This window comes from Drosophila subobscura, chromosome O, assembly GCF_008121235.1.
Source record: "Drosophila subobscura isolate 14011-0131.10 chromosome O, UCBerk_Dsub_1.0, whole genome shotgun sequence".
NCBI classification, from domain to species: domain Eukaryota; kingdom Metazoa; phylum Arthropoda; class Insecta; order Diptera; family Drosophilidae; genus Drosophila; species Drosophila subobscura.
Window position 1 is genome coordinate 29,171,955 of NC_048533.1, and position 19,449 is coordinate 29,191,403.

Below are 19,449 nucleotides of genomic sequence, written 5' to 3' on the forward strand. Positions count from 1 at the left end.
AACCTTCGCGCAGCGTCCGATTGGCTTTTGGCTTTTACTTTCGTGGCATGTCAATGACATTGGACAAGGGCTCTTGAACCCAACGCGCACGGGGACACACTGGACACTGGTACACAGACTGGACTAAAGGCCAATGAAGGGCTCAGCCTTGGGCCCAGCCAGAGAGACTTGAGTTGGTTGAGACGGAAAACTGATACTCGTCCGATGTGAAAGCAGTCGGGCAGCAGCTTTAAATGAACAATAAATTTGTCAACAATCGCCTGATAAGAATATGAATTATTATTCATAGATCTATGATGAAATTTTAAACTAGATTGAATTTAGATTGATCATAAATCCGCGGCTCGAACTTACTTGCCACGGCAGCTGCACAGCAGAACGGAATGTTTTTTGGCGTAGTAAAAATTTAAAATAAATATTTGAATTTGGCAACGTGGACACACACACACACACACAGACACACACACACACGGAGCAGCCGTGCCATTTCTCATTCCCATTTCACCGCCGAATCTCTAACGTGAATGCCACGTTTTTTTTTTGTCGCGCTTCGCTTTCGTTTTAACTTTTGCCAGCCATAAATTGAGCGCCAGAGTGCAGAGCTGCCTGCCGGCATGTATTTATTTAAAAGTGCTAAAATATTTGCAAAACGCTTCACAATTGCATTGCTCCTGCCGCCACTCCTGCCACCCAAACCCATTTACCAGTGGCAACAGCAGGCATGCGCCCCCTCGCTGTGCTTTATATTGGCTTAAAAAATATTCAATATGCATATATCAAAATGTGCCTAAGCCCCGTGCATGGCTCCCCCCCTCCCCTTCAATAATTGCGTTAATATGCAGGCAAAAAATGGCAACAATATTTAATTAAATGCCGGGCCAGGGCATAATTGATTTTTCAGCATTGCCACGAACCTGAACCTGGACCCAGGGCAGACACACCACAAACAAAAAATGGCCAAACCACATGAGCTGGCCAGTTCGGTAATCGAAACTAACTACTAAATGTGCGGTGTGCAGGAAAAAAGCCAAATCAGAGCTGTGGCTGTGTGTTGTGAGTTTTGTGTGTGGCAGGATTTGTGCAGATTATAATTAGCTCGGTTCCTGATTGAATTTGTTTCCATTTCGGAGCAGGATGTGACTTTAAAGCATTCAGGAGCAGCGTGTAAACAACAGAATTTTATTATGGAATGTCCTTCAGAAACACAAACAACCTTCCAGCTCAATTACAACAGAAAAATGCCAGAAATAACAGAAAGAGCGAGGGAGAAATGACAACAAAAAGTTGGCATGCAAAAACTGTTCGCTTGCTTGGACTGTTTCGTATTTTTGTGTATTTTTTAGGCACAACAAAATGTAAATTCAATTGCTGGGGCAATGTGCATGGCCACAGGATATCCGGCAGCATCCCAAATCGCACGCCTTGACCAGCAGCAGCAGCAGCAACAGCAGCAGCCTCCAAACTAAACAATAAAATTTCATGGCCTTTGGTTTTCCAAACTGCAGCAGCAACAGCAACAGCAGAAGAACAACACTTGAAGAAGACTCTTTCAATACCCGAGTGGTTGGCCCCTGGCCCGGGCTCTGTCTATAAATCACAAATTGAGCTGCGGTGTCCACTGGCCACTGCCCACGTGCCTCTTGCCTCTCATATATTATGAGCTCATATTAAAACATTTTACACACAATTTCGTTTTGCAGTCGCCTGGTGAGCAATGGGCCTGGGCCTGCGCCTGTGCCTGTGCGCTGGTCTCCCAGGCATGAATTATTATGCACCTAGGCGTATACGCAATGTTTAATTTTCAACTCGACCAGCAACGACGACGACGCGCTCCCTGCACACATAAATTCCTAGAACAGCCCGACAAACGACTTGTTCAATTTCTCCATATATATGTGTAGCCCCTCCCCCTGTCGCCTGTCCCCCTCCAGTCGCAACCCGAACAAGGAAGCAGCAGCAGGAGTTTTGGGCTGCAACTATGTCAGAGCGGCAAACTATGAGAGGGGGGATGGGGAAGGGCAGGCAGATCCGTGAGGAGAAATGACTTTTTTGCCTGGCACTCAGTGCATGCCCAGTGGCTGCTGATGGCGGGCCACGTACACATGTCGAAAACTAACTGCAGCCGCCGCTGCCCAAGGGCAGCCAGCCAGCCAGCCATCTCCCTTTCTGCGCGTCTCTCACTCTCATCAGGAGCGCAAAAATTTCAGCCATTTGTCCTGCATGCTTGCGGCATAAAAATATGCCAGGGCCAGCATTTTCATGCGGGTCATTCAGCTTCGGCTCCAGCCCCAGCTCCAACTCTAACTCGGACTGCAGCTTCAGTTTTGCAGTTTTTCGGGCAGCCCAAAGTCATGCACCCCAGTGTGTGTCCGTGTGTGTGTACGTGTGTGTGCCCTCAAGAGAGTCTTTTTTTGTTGTGTGCTGCAACTTTTCGAGGTATGTTTGGGCTGGAGACTGGACACTGGACACTGGACTGGCAAAAATCATGCACAAAAAAGTGCTGCTAGTTGGCCGGACAAATAACACAAAGGGAGGAGGAAAACGTTTACCCAAATGGACTCTGGGCTGCCTGCAAATGCTGCTGGCACTTTCACAAAAACATTTCAAATACAAATAAAAATCTAAAGCATGTGTGTGTGTGTGTGTGTGTGGAGGAGGAGACAGTACCAGAGACAAGTCATGGCTGGAAATCACTTCAAATGCAAAATAAAATTTCATTTTGTTTTACTTTTCGCCCCGACTCTGCCGCCGCCTGTCTGCCAGTTGGACATGTTTGTTTACGCTTCATCATGTCGTCGTTAGTTGCTGTCCAAGCTGTCCCACGTCCCTCTTCCATGCTCTCTTGGCCTAGTCCCTGGGCCAGTCCATTGCTGACACGATGACATTTTAATATGGCCCGTAACTTTTGTTTAGCTTCGAGATTGCCGCCGCCTTTATTTGGAATCTGTGTGCCCTGCGCTTTGTCAGTCATCGTCAGCTGTGGGCTGGGGGATAATTTCCTCGCATGTTTGCAGCTGACTGAATGCGGCACGGCACTAATTCACTTTGATTAAATATATTTTTTACGTTTCTCGCATTCATTTCCATTTTTCCATTTATTATATTTTCAGCTGCTGCTGGTGCTGCTGTTAGGTAAATTGCTGCCTGATTTGTTATGAATCGAAATCAAAAGGTAATGTGGCGCATAAAATCAGAGTCATACACAGATACACACACGCAGCCCCTTCCCCGCACTCTCTCAGCCACCTTCATGCACCTTTTCGCCTGGCCGCCTCGCCGCCTGTCTGCGTCTGTTGCACGCTCAATTTTTCATTACTCATGCCTCAATCAATCAACAAAGCAAAGCATAAAAAAGAATTGCGATTTTATTTCATTTTGATGCGTATTATAAGCGTTGATCTGATGTATGTAAAGCTGTACATTTTTTCGTACATTTTATTTCTTTGGGCATTTCTTTTGGCGTTTGCTTATTGTGTTTTGCATATTACCAAACAAAACAATCAACAGCAGGCACACGCGTGTGTGCCCGTGTGTGTTTGCCCATAATTTCGAATTTATATTAATTTAAACGTCCAATTAGTTGGCAGATTTTGGCGCAGATTTAGCCTAAGCTCTTTTTAAATGGCACTGCGGCAGGGCCCCGATAAGCGCTGTGTCATGCAATCGAAAGTCAGTGAAAATAGCCTCAAAAATAGATTCTTTGAAGGGGGAACATCGCTTCTCTCTTAGTGCAAACAATTCTCAGAATAGCCAGCAATCAGTCTTGATCTTTCTTCATTCACAAGCCTGCAAAAACTATTCGTAGACGGCGGCTTAAGTACAGCGATTCATTAAGGTTTTTACACACGCCTGCCGATGGCAATCTGTGTATAGAGGGTCGGCAATTTTCTAATGCCAGGCACTCCCATTAGCAGATGGAGGAGCAGCAGCAGCACCACCACCACCACAAGAGGGGAGAGTGAAGAGTGAACGATCAGTTCTTTAGCCTCTCTCTCTTGGGGGGCTCCTACGCGTATGTCAAAAAGTGTTTACTCAGAGGACTGACTGACTGGCTGACTGGCAACAGCTTTTGGCGTTGCTTTTGTCGCCGCTTCGACAACGCCTTTTGTGATTGGAATATAAAATAAGATACAAGATACAGCGAGAAATCTGGGAAGGAAGAGAGAGAAGAACACACACACAAATCAAACGCATCTGCTGGTGGAGTCAGCAACTCAGACAGCTGCTGCTGCCGCTGCTGGGAATTCGGAAAAGAAGTCGCCGAAGTGGGGAGACACATGGCTTGGGCTTTGCCTGTGACTCTGTCTCTGGTATCTTTCGACTGTCAATGTATCTGGTAGTTGGCGTTGACTTTGGCTTGGTAATTACGTGACGTTTTTCTGTTGTTTGATAAATTGTGATTCGCGGCGTGATTTGCAGTCAGCCGCCGCCATTACTTAAGACAAATGTGCGGCAACGCTCTCAGAATTGGAACAAACGCCAAAACGTTTTTGATTTTAATGCATTTCTACTAACGGTTTTGGCTAGCAGGCAGCTCTGCTGGCAGCCACATTCGCTGACCCAGTTCGTCAATTGAATCGACAAATACGTGGCGCAGAGGGGAGGCAGGAGGAGTGCGCGGAGTGTGTGGCGGCCCGTTCGACCAGAGGTTATCAACCCACAAAAGTGGCGTTCACAGTGCATTGGCACGATTTTTGGCTTAGGGCCCCTCAGCATAATAACCAACTGCACATTAACAGTTAACACCCGCACACTCACACCCGTCTGTGCACTCTGATATGCGGTCTGCAACGGTCAGCAACGCCCATGGCCAGAACCTTTACCAATTAGGCACTGCATTTGTTGCCACTTTCCACTGTGCAACGGCAGCTCTTCCTGTCGAATTGTTGCATGGGATGGCCTGCCGTTGCCTTCCGTTCATTTTGTGGCTGACGCTGACGCGGCTGCCTTTTGCCTTTTGTTTATTATATTGTCATTATGCTAATTTTTGTTTTACAATTCGATTGATTGTGTGCCACGAAAAAGAGAGTGCATTTACGTACATGTATACATATGTATGTGTTTCTGTGTATTTGCTACGCTGGCAAGTGAATGGCAGTGAGATGTATCGCTGGATGTTGTCGCCGTGACGTTAATGTCGATGTCATGTACTATCCGTGTACTCCTCTCTGTACTCTGTTTGCTGCCTGCATTTGACATTTTTGCACATTGCTTTCCTTGTGATTTTTGTGCTCTTGTTGTTGTACGCCTGTTTACCTTTCAATAAAAATTGTTGAATAATCAGCCACAGCAGTGGAAGCAGTACCAGTGGAAGCAGTGCGGAGTGGAAGCAGTGCGAGTGGAAGCAGTGCAGCAGCAGTAGCTGTGCCAGCACAAAACATCACAAACAGCCAGCAGCGGCACTCTGAAAGGTTCATTTCATTTCATTTCGCTCCAATATGTAGAAGAAGAAAGCGTATTTGCGAATTTTCTGCGAGTGTCTCTGTGTGTTTTTTGCTGCTGTTTATTTTTTTTGCTTTTGCCAGTGACTTGATTTGCGTGATGTGCATGCGAAGAGCAGCGACAGGTCTATGGGCTGAGCTGAGGAGCATTTCGGATAGCTTCGATTATATAATCCCGCAAATGTTATGGTATTTTAAGCACCAAGCAAACAACAGGCGTGCTTTGCCACTAACCAGGCATTTTGGAAATGCCTTCAAAAGTTCAGCAGAGTCGGCAGTCGGCCAAATTGGAAGGGCGAAAGTCAGTCCAAGAGCAACTCGTGAGGGGGAGCAAAGAATATGAGATGTCTGACAAAGACAATCGGCATGGAGATGCCGAGCTGAGGCAACTGACAGCTGTTGAGAACGTATGAGTTATGAATGCATGAACGAGTAACCTGATTTGGTAGACGACACAGCATTGATGGAGGAGGCCCTCAACGCACTTGGGGCAACCGAGTTTACGAATTTCCAAGAATCTTTTCTGCCACCCAATTTCATCGAGAGTCCAACCTAATTCCCTGTAAACACATTAACACATGCATGTCACACAATCTGGGCAGAAAAAGAGAAAATTAGCACCCAAAGACCAAAGAACTCCTCCCCGCACTTCAAAATCCAAATTAAAATTGTTCAACTATTTTTTTCTGTTTTTGAGGCTTGACCCAAAGCGGGAAAATAGGCAGAACGTGCCGGGCATAAGTGAAAATTGTCTAGAAACAGCATATTAAATGTCGCCATGGCCATATGGAAGAAGCCAGGCAAAAAGTCAATCGAAACATTGTTGCCGGTTGTCCCCCCATTTCCCCTTTCCCATTGCTGCTATTGCTGCTGTTGCTGTTGCCAGTAGTCAATAAACTAAAACCGGTAGCATGAAATGCCGGTTGTGGTCGTCGCTTTGAGGCTGGGCCATGCCAACTGGCGGGTCTCCGGCTCCGGCATTAGCCATATAGCAATGTGTGGAAAAAGGTCAGCGGGCCAAAAACAATGATGGCTTGGATGGCACTGGGTTTTCGGTTGCCATCGGATTTGGATTGAGTTCGGATGGGTTGGGCTTAGTGTGTCTGTGTGCACTGACGTTGTTGCACTGCAATGACAGTTTTTAACCCGCGCAGACAAAAGTTCAATGCACCTTGGGGAGTGCAACTTCATGTGTGTCTGTCTGCTGTGGCTGCTGACTCTGCTGCTGCTGCTCCAACTGTCAATTAATAGCAAATGTCAGGGGCTGGCTTTGAGGCATTAATCATAATTAGTTATGCCACACGACGGGCAAAGCAGCCAACAGCCACGGTTCGAAATTGGTTATTGATATGTAAGCTGTAAACAATTAGAGCTGATTTGAAAAAGTATTAACTCGAATGAGCGCTGCTGGGTTCGGCGTTGGCGCTGCTTGTGTCGAAAGTTTGTACAACAATTAGCGAGATTTAGGGACTGCTTGCCGCCGGCCCATAGCTGTACCACGGGTACTGCTTGCCGCCGACCCGCGGCTGTAACGCAAACATGAGTCGAAATGGAAAGCAGTTGAGGCTGGAGCAGGAAAAGACAATGGGAACAAAGGTGATGTATGCGTGGCATGGGTCAAGAGTGTGGCTGTGACTGGGACTGTGGCTTTGGGTACTCTTGTGGGGCTAAGCCCTTTTGGGCAGTTATCTAATCCAATTAGGAACTGTCGCAGCGCAAACTTACAACCGCGCAGCGCATTACATAAACTACATGGCGGGGAAGTGTAACGCAAGAGGGAATCGGAAGCACCAGAGGGGGTGGCTTGGGGTTGGCTGAAGCTTTATGATGTGGGTGAAAAATGTTTGGACACTCAATTTGCTGTTGCTGCTGCTGCTGTTGGCCATTGTTTTCGATTAAGTTTTGAGCAGCAACTGACAAAAATTCGTTAAAAAAATTGCATTGCAATGGACAGCAACAGCAGCAGCGGCAAGAGCAACATAGCAAACATTTCAAACAATTATAAAACTTGTTTTACGCTTGACAAAACTACAAACAGCAGCAACAGCAGCGGGGGCAACAGAATGTGGCAGCACCAGCGAAGTGCAGCGGCCACTGTTCTGCCATCAAATGCGGCGTAGCTGTCAAGTGCATTTCGCATTGCCCCCAAAGTGTTGTTGGCGTCCTGCGTGCTGCATGCTGCATGCTGGCCATTGCCTGCCACTTGCTCGCAAATCTCAATTTTCCAAATTCTTTTCACTTCAACAATTGTTTCGTCATCAGATATGTTTTATTCATGTATGAATACCATTCGTATTTAGTTGGAAATATGCTCATAGGAGGAGGCGTTGCCTTTGCCTTCATTTTCTGTCATTGCAACATTTCATTTCTGGTCTAGAACTAAGCCAAAAAATGTCTATAAATACGGAAACATTTGATAAACTTATAGCCGTTATTGGCGATGAGGTAAACAAAAAGCGCAATCCTTCTGCAATAATTTTAGCACTAATTTCCCCTCAGGACACCTGCGTGGGCTTTCTGCTTGGCGGCATTGGTGAAGTCAGCGAGGGTGAGGAGCGCGAACGCAACTTTTTCGTGGTGGAAGCGGGTAAAGCGCAGCACTGACAGACTTCCAATAAAACACTCAATAAATCACTCCCCAACCAGCTACCACTGCCGCTGAGATTGCTGCCTGCTTTAAGAGGCTTTTAGAGCGTCCCGACATTGGCATCATTTTGATCAATCAGATCTATGCGGACATGATCCGCCCCACAGTGGACGCACATTTGCTGCCGTTGCCCACTGTCGTGGAGATACCATCGAAGCAGCAGCCCTACGATGCCAGCAAGGACTCGGTTATGAAGCGTGCATATGTAAGTGGAGTACTGCTGAGGCTCCCCCTCTCCCCTCTCACTATTTAAAGCCTTGCTGCCGCTCCCCCAGGGTATTATCAATCCGCCCAGGCGGCGCCACTAATGGCTCGACTTTGGCAATCAATTAGGGCCTGTGGCAGAGAGCTAAATGAAAGATTTGCATAGTTTACAGAAGTATCTAGCAAAATGCCATTGCCAAAGCCATTTCAATAGTGCCCCAAAGAAAAGGCAAGGCCCGAACAAAGGGAAGCCCAGGAATACCCAATATACACACGAAGAAATAAGAAAATAAAGCTTAGGTATGTGTGTGCGTGTGTGTGTGTGTGTGAATCTATGCGTACATCAGGCAACTTTTCAACTTTTGCGTTTTAAGGAAATTGCCAAAAAAAAAAATAGAAAGAAAAGTGCAGCAGCAACAGCAATCTGAAAAGAGGAACAAAAATGCGTTGGCGCTTGCAACAAAATTGAAAAGCAGCAACAGCAACAGCAAAACCACAACAACAAGAACTACAGGAACAACAACAACAGCAGCAGGGAGCAACAATAGAAGTAGCAAATAGCAAGAGCAACAGCAACAGCAGCGCCATAACAAAAAGTAACAACAAAGTGAACGAAAACGATACAAATAAGCGCCGAAAATGCCAATACATGGCCAAAAAATGCAGCTGCAAAAAGAACACAAATAAAACAGCAGCACAGCCCATCCTCAAGCCAGGCAAAGACCCAAAACAAACCCAAAACAAAAAGCGCTTGCAACCGAAATAAAAGAACGCATCCCAAGAAAAAGCAAAAAGTAAAATATAACAATATAAAAAACTCTTAAAAAGACACTACACAATGATACAATTTACGTTGCTTGGTGGGGATAAGGGAGGGGGTAGGGAATGGGGTACGGGTAGGAGCTGCAGGGTACTACACCGAGTACTATGTCTTCTTATGGGCTGCTTAGCGTTTCGCAACAAAAAGCGTGCGAAAACAATATTTGAGCGAAGTATTTTGCGCCAACTTTTCGCACCAAGAAGTTAACGCCAAGAATGCATTCAAAAAGTTCAGCTTTTCAGTGACAACTTCGATCGCAGCGACTTGCATCCCATCGCATACCATCCCATCCCTGGTTGCTGTACAAAAGAGCAGCAGCCTAAAAGCAGGCAGCTTTTGTGGGGGTCAAAACACCAAAAGGCCGCCCAACACACACACAGATCAGCTTTTGTTGCTTAGCAAAAAGATCAGCGCAGCTGAAAATGGTACAAAATTGCAGCGCAGTATTTATATGTACCATCAAAAAGGTACACATAAGCAGTGCTTTTTAAACTCTAAACTCTCTAATACTTATTGTACCACCAGCAGGAGTAGTGTTAATCGAGTATTAATCAACTTTTAGCCCCATTGATATTTAATGAGCCATGACATTCGGGAACAAGCAATTGGCTGGCTGTCAAATATCTGGCACAGCCAGGGATAAGGCCAGGCAGGTTGTGACAACAAAATGGCGTAGAACATTTTAGGTCTAATTAGCTGCACATGCCAGTTACGGTAACACGCCCCGTTCAACAGGGTGGCTTGTGGGGCTTGTGGGGGCACACGGTGTATGCTTAATTGCATTACAGGAAAGCTGCCCAACTCAGTTGACTGTGAAACGTTAGGTGCTGCTCGAATGTCAGGTGGGGGGGTTGGCCAATGAAACTTTTGCACTCACACAGATCCTGGGTACAATATGGTAATGGATCGGCCAGCTGAGACACCTTCACGCAGGGGAGGGACTGATTAAGCAGCTCTTTAGTTACAATTTAATTAAAACAAGAGTCGAGATGCGTTATCTGTGCGATGAGTACGCAATGTGGCGTCAATTGGGAGGCGAAAGACGAGCAGTAAAACCTTTTGCAGTCCAATGCAGAACTTTTGACACACAGCGACAAGTTTTCCGCCTTTGCTAGCAGTTTAGAGAGAAGAAAAGAAGAAACTAAATAAATAAGCGACCAACTGACTGACTGAAAAAAAGGAGAAGGATGAGCAGGAGCAGCAGGAGCAGGAGCAGGACCCATACAGACAGCTTCAACTACAGCGAAACTTTAGCGCCAAGCAATGGTTGCAGGGGGGAACATAAATAAATGAAATTATTCAAAAGTAGTTTGGAATTCTCGTGACAGCGCATAAAAAACAAACAGCTGAATGCAATTTGGCTCATTCTAAGCCATGCGAGAAAGAAAAGTGAAAATAAAAGCAGCAACAGACGATGACGAAGATGGAACCAGAGACACAGGCACAGAGTCAGAGTCAGAGACAGAGACAGACTGAGACTCAGAGACAGAGAGGCATTTCCCTAGCCAGTGTAAATGAAATGCATAGACCCAAAAACGCATCGAGCAGCAACCAGAAAGCAACTCGAGAGCATCAGTCCAACTGAGACTGAGACTGGCATAATTATAATTGGAACTGGGAGCAGGGAGCAGGGAGCTGGGAGAACTGCCAACTGAATGCCAGAGAGATGGCAAAAGGCAGACAGTGCGAGCTGAGTGCGGAGGATGCAACACTTTTGGCAATTCAATTTCGGAAATGAAATCGAGACACGGAACACAAGACACCCACTGGCCACTGGCCACTGGCCACTGGCCACTGGCCGATGTTCGATGCGCCTGCCATCTGTTTGCCAAATTGAGCAAAAGATTCCAAGCCGAAATTAACAAATGGCATTGTTGCTCGGCAAATTAACAGACAACTGACGGACCCGGACAACTCGGCAAACCAAATTATTGCGTTTGTGAAACTGGTTAGTTCAATCAGAGAGACATACGCATGCCAAGGCAGGGCAGGGGGGGGGGAGAGAGAGATGCCACCCACAGGGATACAGACAGGAGGAGGCAACTGGCAGTCACTTGACATCAGCAGCAGCGGCAACTGTGGACTCGACGTGCTCGAAAACAAAGTTAATTAAATGATCTGATCTCCATTATTCCCAAAGAGCTAATCTCAATTACAAAATTGAAATGAGCAGCGCCAGGCAGCTAGCTGGACGAGAGATAGAGCCAGAGTCAGCGCTCAACCTGTGCTGCTGAAACTTGGCCAAAATGTAACTCGAGTGTCAAAGAAAAGCGGGGCAAAAGTAGAAATTGAGAAACGAATAAAGTGCAGCGGCAGCTCGGGATACAGAGACGGTGGGATGAAGGGATTCTCAGTGACTATTGTTGCGGGATTAGGCTAAAGGAAAGGTGAGGACCGCAAATGCAATCGGCAACGGCACAAAGCGTTTCATTAACCATTGCAAATTGGCAGCAATTCATTCGAAGTCGTGTGTGTATATATCCTCAATTTGCTTGTGTCACGTAGCATATGGAGTGTGCGTGTGTGTGTGTGTGTGTGTGTACTCATCGCAGTCAAACTCAATTCTCCGAATCACTGGGCTAAACAAAATCATTGAAATTGCCATTGTCTGGGCATTGAGTGGATAAGCACACACACACACACGGCACACACATGAGCAATGCCATTGATATATGGATATTGGTCACTTTGCTGGGAGCAGCATCCAAGCATCGCCCCTTGATTAGGCTTGGCCAGGGGACAGCAGCAGCAGCAGCAACAGAAGGAGAAACAGAAACAGGACACACGGAGACAGCGACTGGGAGACAACTGTCTGGCGTATAGATTGGATTACTTGATTTTGCCAAGCAAGTGTCTAATTAATTACTTTGGATTTAAATTAACTCCCATTTTCATCAGCTACAAACGGCCAAAGTCAATGGCAGTGGCAGAAGCAGTGGAAATGGCAGCAAGCAGCAGCAGCAGCAGCAGCAGCAGCAGTGGTGGTGGCACTGGCTAGCACTGCTTGATTGGAGGCGTGGCGGCTGCAGCCATCACTTGTACCTTATTTGTATTCAAAACACAGAAAGCAGTGTCAGTGTTTCAATTGATTGAATGAGTCTGGGCAATGCTCCGCCATGAACCTGCACAGATGTCGAAAGATTAGAAGCCAGCGGACAGTGTTCGGTGTTCACCTTACTTTGATTTGAACTAATTGGAAGCGACAAATGGATGTTGGCCTCTGCTCTGCCCTGTCAGCTCTACAGTCTGCATAGATTTAAGAGGCTTAACGGGGGGACTAATTTTAAAGCTCAATTAATGTTGATTTCGCTCTATTAATTTTCCATTGCATACGGAGGAAACCACTAATATTCCAAGCATTCTGCTGGCCACCAATGCCATTTTCTAACTATCAAAACTATTCTTTTGTTGTCGCCAACGCCAACACACACACCACGAACCGCACAACAACAGTGGCAAGTACCACAAAAAGCTGCAGCAATAAACCGCAACACATTTTTGGGTTGGTTCTACTTCATATGCATAACAAATGAATAACTTTCGTATTATTCCAGCGAGCCAGAACCAAAGCCAGAGCCAGTGCACAAAAATAACTGTTTGAACGGAGATAAACAATTGAAAATGATAAAAAATAGCAACAAACAAACGGCAAATGAATATTTAAATATGTGTATGCATAAAGGATAAAGGATAAAAGATTCGAAAGTATAGTTTATTCAAATAACAATTGCCCAGATACTTTACTTATTTATCCAAAATAAAAGGCGGAAGCGAAACTTTCTGGCTTTCGGCTTTGTCGACGTGGCGCGGCAGAGGCGGTGGCGCTGGCGGTGGCGTCGGTGGCAGCCACAAAATGTGTAAAAATTTGTATAAAAATGCCAGAACAAAGTGTGGCACACACACACACCCACATGCAACGCCCCCGCTTTGGCACGGTAAGTGCAACAATAAAATGCCTGCGAAGCGCTGACTTGGGCCTGGGTTTGGGTCCTGGGTGTGGGTACTGGGTTTGGGGCCTGGGTTTGTGTCTGGGTGCGGGCCTCGGGTTCTGGGGTGGCCTCTGGGTGGGGGCTTTGCCATCATTTTGGGGTAATGCAAAATTACGTTATAACGGCATAAATTTAAATAAATGCCGGTCTCAGGATTTTTATGCATTTTTACCGCATAACAAATACTTTTGTTGCCACGCCCCCAGTATCCCGCACCACCTACATTTCTCGCTCTCTAATGTGACTATGCAGCCAACGCCCACCTGCCCCTGCCCCTGCCACTGCCACTGCCGCACACATTCTAGCAGCAATACGTAGGCGGCGGCTGCCCCTGTGGCTGCAACTGCGGCTGCTGCAGTCAGCTCTAGTGAAATTTCCTTCCGTTTTCGCTAGCAAGCGAAATGCTTTCATTGGCATGCCAGAGAGAGGAGACCGACTCCTGTCTGTGTGTGTGGGTGTGGGTGGGGGGAGTGTATCTGAATCCCATGGCTGTTATTTGTATGCCCCTAAAATTATGCAAAGTAATCCTGTCTGCCTGGGGCGGACCCCACTCCTTGCCGAGCGAAATCCGCGCCGATATTTGCAATTGTTAACGTAATAAGCGGTTTTAAGTGCGAGCTGCACCTGTCCAGGCCCAGCTCCAGCTCCTGCTGCAGCTCCTGCTGCCCGTCTTCGTCTCGCGTCTGTTGCATGCGCAAATATTTGGCCACCTTAAGCGCCGCCACTGTCGCTGTCGTTGGCCAGCCGTGCAGCGCAGCGCTGTGTGCAGTGCTGCAAAAAGTCGGCCAATTAAATGGGCAGCCGCAAGCGACGAGCTGCCGCGATGCCCCGTCGCTGCCTCGCAGCTGGAACTGAAGCGATTCCTTACAGTGTAGCATTTCAGCATTGCCCTGCCACAGCCATCGTCTCCTTCCTCTCCATTCTCCACTCTCTCTGCACTCTCCACTCTCCTCACGGATGTGGCTGCGCCATGCTTTTCGGTTTACGTAGTAAATTAACTTCCGTTTTATTTGTAAGATTTCCTTTCGCTTTGCTCGTCGTTCCTTCGTTCGTTCGTTTGCCTTTTTTGCCGGCTGTCCTTGCTGCCTGCTCCCTGCTCCCTGCTCCCTGCTACCTTGTGCTTTTGTTCCACTATTTGGGTTATGCCTTGGTCTGGGCTCGGGGTCGCGTCTGGAGCTGGGAGCTGGCAACTGGAACCGGGGCAGGGTCTCGGCTCTTGTATATTTTTAAGCGCTTTTTCATTCAATTTACAAAATTGAAGTGGGAATTGAGAAATAAATTCCGTTTCGTTTCGTTTCGTTGTGTTGTGCCACTGCCACTGCCACTCCCCCCCTTACCATCCCCCTCAGTGACTGTGCAACTGTGAGTCCTGGCTTTGCGTGTTGGCACACGACTGCAACGGATGTGGCTACCAAGCCGGCGCCCAGCGCCCAGCTACGCCTCAACCACACGAAATTAGGTGAAATGCAAACGTTTAACTTAATGAACTAATTGAGGCGGCAAGTGAAGGTCGGCAGGAGTGCAGGTTGGAGTTGCAAACCGGAAACGAGTGCCATTAAATTCTGCATAAAGCGCATTTCCGCTTGCTGTCCAACAGTGTCTGTCTCTCTCTCTCTCTCTCTCTCTCTCTCTCTCTGCCTGGTTGCTGCACAAGATAAATAGCTGCAGTCGCCGTAAATCTCATGTACATTTCTTTACGCAAAGGGGGAGGTGCAGGGCACATGGGCGGCTGAGTGGGTAAACACTAAACCAATGCTAAGCGAGAGATCTTTGCGTCGCCCTGGCAATGTGATTGGCTTATCAAAGGGGAAGCGAGAGGATACGTACAAATCTCCGTTCTCCATTCAAGCAGACAATCGTGTAGCCCACTCATTTGGCCACTCATCTGTGTATTCATATGGCAGAGCTCCCAGAGCTGCCTTGGTCTTGGTCTCGGTCTCGGCCATCTACTTATCACAAGTGCTGCTCGGCAGCTTGTGAATGTTTTGGCCTTTTCTGTGTGCTTCAACCCTGCAGCCAGCAGCCTGCCCCGCCCTGCCACGCTGCTTCAAGTATTTTCAATTTGTATTAAAAGGTTTTTTTCGTAGGTGGAAGCAGCAGCTTTACATATGCGTTAAAGCCAAGCCAAAGGAGAAGATGATGGGAGAACAAGTAAACGGAATCCTGCTGCTCGTTTTCGGCATCAGCGTCCAATTTGTGTTGATAATTTCACGGTTTGTTGGCAACTCAGGGGGGTACCAAGGTGTGTGCTGCTCTCTGCTGAAGCAAGTAAATGCTCTTGAGTGTCCCTCACACTGAGAGCCACTGCATTGTCATGGAATTTACATGCACTACTGATTGCCACTAAGCCAAAAACTACACAAAGAGAGAGAGAGAGGGGGAGAGAGAGGCAGGAGTAGGGTGGAGATTGGACTTGCCTTTGATTCAAACATTTGAGTTTTGTATCAAATGATTGCCTTGTCAATTGGTTTATGGTTCAATGTGCTGGCAAATCTATTTAGGCAGCTTTTATCAGGCGATATTGAGGTGGGCTTGGGCAGGTACAGCAAGGCAGGAGTGGAGAGATGCTAGAGGGAATTATCAGCATTTAGGGAGCGAAAAACTCTCCACCAATTGACTCCCACTTGACCCCACATCGGATTACACTTCTACGGCAGCAGCAGCAGCAGCAGCAGCAGCACTCACTTAACTCTGTTGCTGCCACAGTGTCCGGCACATGTATGTACATATCTCATTACAAGCGCAACATTTTTATTTAAACCGATTGAGTGATTCATTGTAATTTATTTCATTTAAATCGTTTGTGTCTGACACAAGCTCAGCGCAGTAAAGCAAAAGCGGGGAAGCGGCCGAAAAAAACTGAATGAAAATCGGATGAAAAAGAATGCAGCAAAAGCCACACACACACACACCGAGCAAAAGGCACAAAAAATCGTCCATTTTACAATGCAATTTTCAGTTGCCAATAGCACACACACACACACATGCACACACACAGGCAGTGGGTAGGAGCGAGCAAAAGAGAGGAGAGAGCAGAGCTGTGCAGACCGGACTGGAGCAGACAGTTGCCTCTCGAACGCGCTTAAAAGCGGCAAATCGGGAAAACAACGAAGTTGCATGCGACGTCAGACGTCACCGCTGACGGCCCGTTGATCTGTTTTACATTACGCGTACCATGAGGGGTATGTTCGAACTGTCAGGGAGCTTGCCACAGCTGGACATTGCGCTAAATATGACACCTAATAAATATGTAAATTTTACTTTAATTTCGCATCTTTCCTTAACGAAAGTTGTTCAATTATTGCCTTAAATGTCGCAGTCTCTGTGCTAAGTACTCGCTTTTTCTGTAGCCAGCTCCTCTGTCACCCTTTATGCACTCTCATTGGACTCTTCCTTTGGTCTCTCGTGTATTGACTTCATTTTAAATTGGCGGTTAAATCGGTTTGAAATTGTCACGCAATCACATCAACGCACACACACAGACAGACAGACAGACAGTGCCTGTGCCAGACAGGCATACATCAACACACAGAGCTACAAATGCACAGCAAAGACACAGGCAGAGGCAGAGGCAGAGACGAATCAGTGGCAGAGTGGCAGCGGCAGACAACTCCCAGTCGGTTGGTAGGCAGCCGAATCGGTGTAGGCATCAGACCAGCAACAGTGTCTCTCACTCAGTTTCAGATTCAGTTTCCGGCTGGAAATGTTTTTAGTGATTTCACTTTGCGTTCCTTTCGCCTTTTGCATACTTTCGCGCGCGCACACTCAACGTCGACGGCGGCAGCGACGTCAACGGCAGGCCGCACTTCGGCGCAATCAACGCAACGAGGCATTAATTTGTTGTACACTGTACACTGTGCACCGCACATTGGGGTGCTGTGTGACATAATTGGGTGACAGTGCGGCAAAATAAAAACGAAATAAATATACAGAAAAAAAAAGAACACGAAAATCCGAAAAACATTGCTGCTGCTGCCCTTCCAGCACCCCGCCCCACTGCTGAAGCTGCTGCGTGCGTCTGGCTGCTGATTTCCAGGTGGCAGTTGGCAGGTGTCAGGCTGGGATTGCTCTTTTCTGGCACAGCTCAGAGTGCCAGAGTGGTGAGTGCTGCTGGCATGCGCCATTCAAGTTTATTAGCCTATGAAAAATTTGTTAGATTTGCGTTCTCGTTTGCCTTTGAGGTTGCATTCAAAATTTTAATTAATGCTGTGCCCCTCCCCCACGAGCCTGCCTCTGGCTGCAGCTGCGACTGCTTCTGCCTGGGGGTGCAGAGCTGCAACTGTTCTCAGAGCTTCTCAAGCGAGAATTCGATTTGGCCCACCCCCCGCAGACTGGCGCCCTTGGGTCAGTCTCTGTCTCCGCCTCCTGGCTTGTGGTTTTCGAGTTTATTTCGAGTTTTGTTTCGTCTATGCCGTGGAATGGGAAGATGCAAAAGAAGGAAAACGGACAAACTGCAGACGCAGAGCTTTTTTCACTTCATCTTTTTTAATTTTCGCCTTCGCCCCGAGTCGGTGCCCTGCCCGTCTGGGCGGAAATGAGCAAAGTTGCCTCCGTGCAGTTTGGCAAGGTAATTGCGGGTTCTCCCTTGCAACACTCGCAGCAGCCACTGATTTATCTCATTTGTGCAGCAGATGCAAATGTGTGCGTGTGCGTGTGCGTGTGCTCTGCGGTGCACTAATTTGAGCAATTTTAAAAGGCAGCCACACACCCAGTCTCTGCTGTGACCTCCTTGGGCCACCCCCTGCACTCATTGAAACTCAGTTAAAAATTGTACAACACATCACTGGAAGACAGTTTTACATTTCGCAGGCAATTAATTCCAAGCAACAAAATTTGTTTTATTATTTATAAATTGTTTGAAAAAGGTAAACTGCTGCACTTTGCTCTCTGCATTCCCATTTAATGAAAAATATTGAGATCAATTGTGTGGCCTCGAGTGTGCAAAACTTTGCAGCAGCAGAGAGTAAGGAAGTTTCGAAATATGAAGAACTCTTAACAAAATGAACATCTAACTCGCACATGGCCCAAGTGTGTGGCACTTAATGCCACGAATGTGTGTAAATATTTCCATTTGGAATGCCAACAAAAGAGCGTCTAGAGGCCCGGGCCCGGGCCCATCCACTATTTATGCTGCGGTCTGTGTGGAAGGTACTTAGCGTGGAAACAATAGCCAATAAAACTGCAATCGCAAAACTAATTGAAAACGTTGTAAAACAAAATTTCGTTGCCCACACAATGACCAGACCAATAAATGAACGTTCAAATGCATTACCAACATTACCAACAACCAACAACCAACAACAATTGCATTTTATGCACTTAATATTTTGCACGCGTCCGGACGCAGGACTGCGAGTTCCGGACACCGTATCGAGGGAAGAGCGAAGAGTGTGGAGAGCTCGCTTGAAGGCTGTGGAGTGCGGCTGGCAGTGCTCTTTAAGGACCACAATGCGCGCAGAAAAAAAAAGGGAGAGCATCAAACAATGAGTGGGCCGGGGGCCAGTCACAAAAGCGACATTGAAGAGAATATTAAAAATTAATAACTTGCCTGCTGCCAGCTTGTTGTTTTTTTACACATAATAAATAAATTATTGAAATTCCGCAATTACACAAGATAAAGCAAATAGTAAGCGGGAAACGAACTGTTGATACCCTGGGAAAACTCAAACAAGAAGGAAAACCAGTGAAAAATATGAAATTCATCGAATAATTTGAATTAAACTTCAAAAATTAATTTTATTTGAGTTAAAATCATTATTTCCGTGTCATTCTTTTTCCAGCTACCCAACCTAATACCCCGTAGTTCCATGGCAAAAATGCCAATGTTGCCGTGTCGCTGGTTAAACGGAAACAGGCAGAATATTTTAATTGTTGCCACACGTTCATTGATTTACAAATGGCGAATGGCGAATGGCGAAACATGCAACATGGAAACATGAAAAATGCGCACAGAATATCTTTTTTATTAATTCGCATCATGGCATTGGCAATGCTAAGCAGGGACGGGGACTGGGACCCGGAACCATGGCAATAACGTGGCCAGCGGAAACGGAAGTGGCGAACGCCATTCGTGATGGGCTGATCAGTGCTGCCTGGACAACCCGTTATCGCTTGCCCACACCCCGCTCCTGCACCCTGCTGTAATTGTTTAACCACACACTTGCGCTTTTTTGTGCGCTGCACTTTAGGGGAGGAGCTGCAGCAGCAGCCATGGCTGATACTCCATAACATTGTAATGATGATAACAATAATTACAACAATTACACAAGAGCAAACAACAACTGCAGCAGCAGCAGCAGCAGCAGCAGCGAACACCGAACCTGCCGCCCCATCACAGGCGCAACAATT

At 46.9% G+C, this 19,449-nt stretch overlaps 1 protein-coding gene across 1 annotated transcript; it reads left to right on the plus strand.

Moving 5' to 3' along the window:
• The first annotated feature begins 7,766 nt into the window (after positions 1-7,766).
• LOC117896866 (V-type proton ATPase subunit F) lies at positions 7,767-8,957 on the plus strand. The gene is made up of 5 exons (XM_034805396.1): positions 7,767-7,886; positions 7,941-8,028; positions 8,088-8,293; positions 8,364-8,592; positions 8,667-8,957. Exons 1-4 carry the CDS (start codon positions 7,833-7,835, stop codon positions 8,394-8,396), a joined length of 381 nt encoding a protein of 126 aa, XP_034661287.1. The 5' UTR covers positions 7,767-7,832; the 3' UTR covers positions 8,397-8,592; positions 8,667-8,957.
• Positions 8,958-19,449: the final 10,492 nt, after the last annotated feature.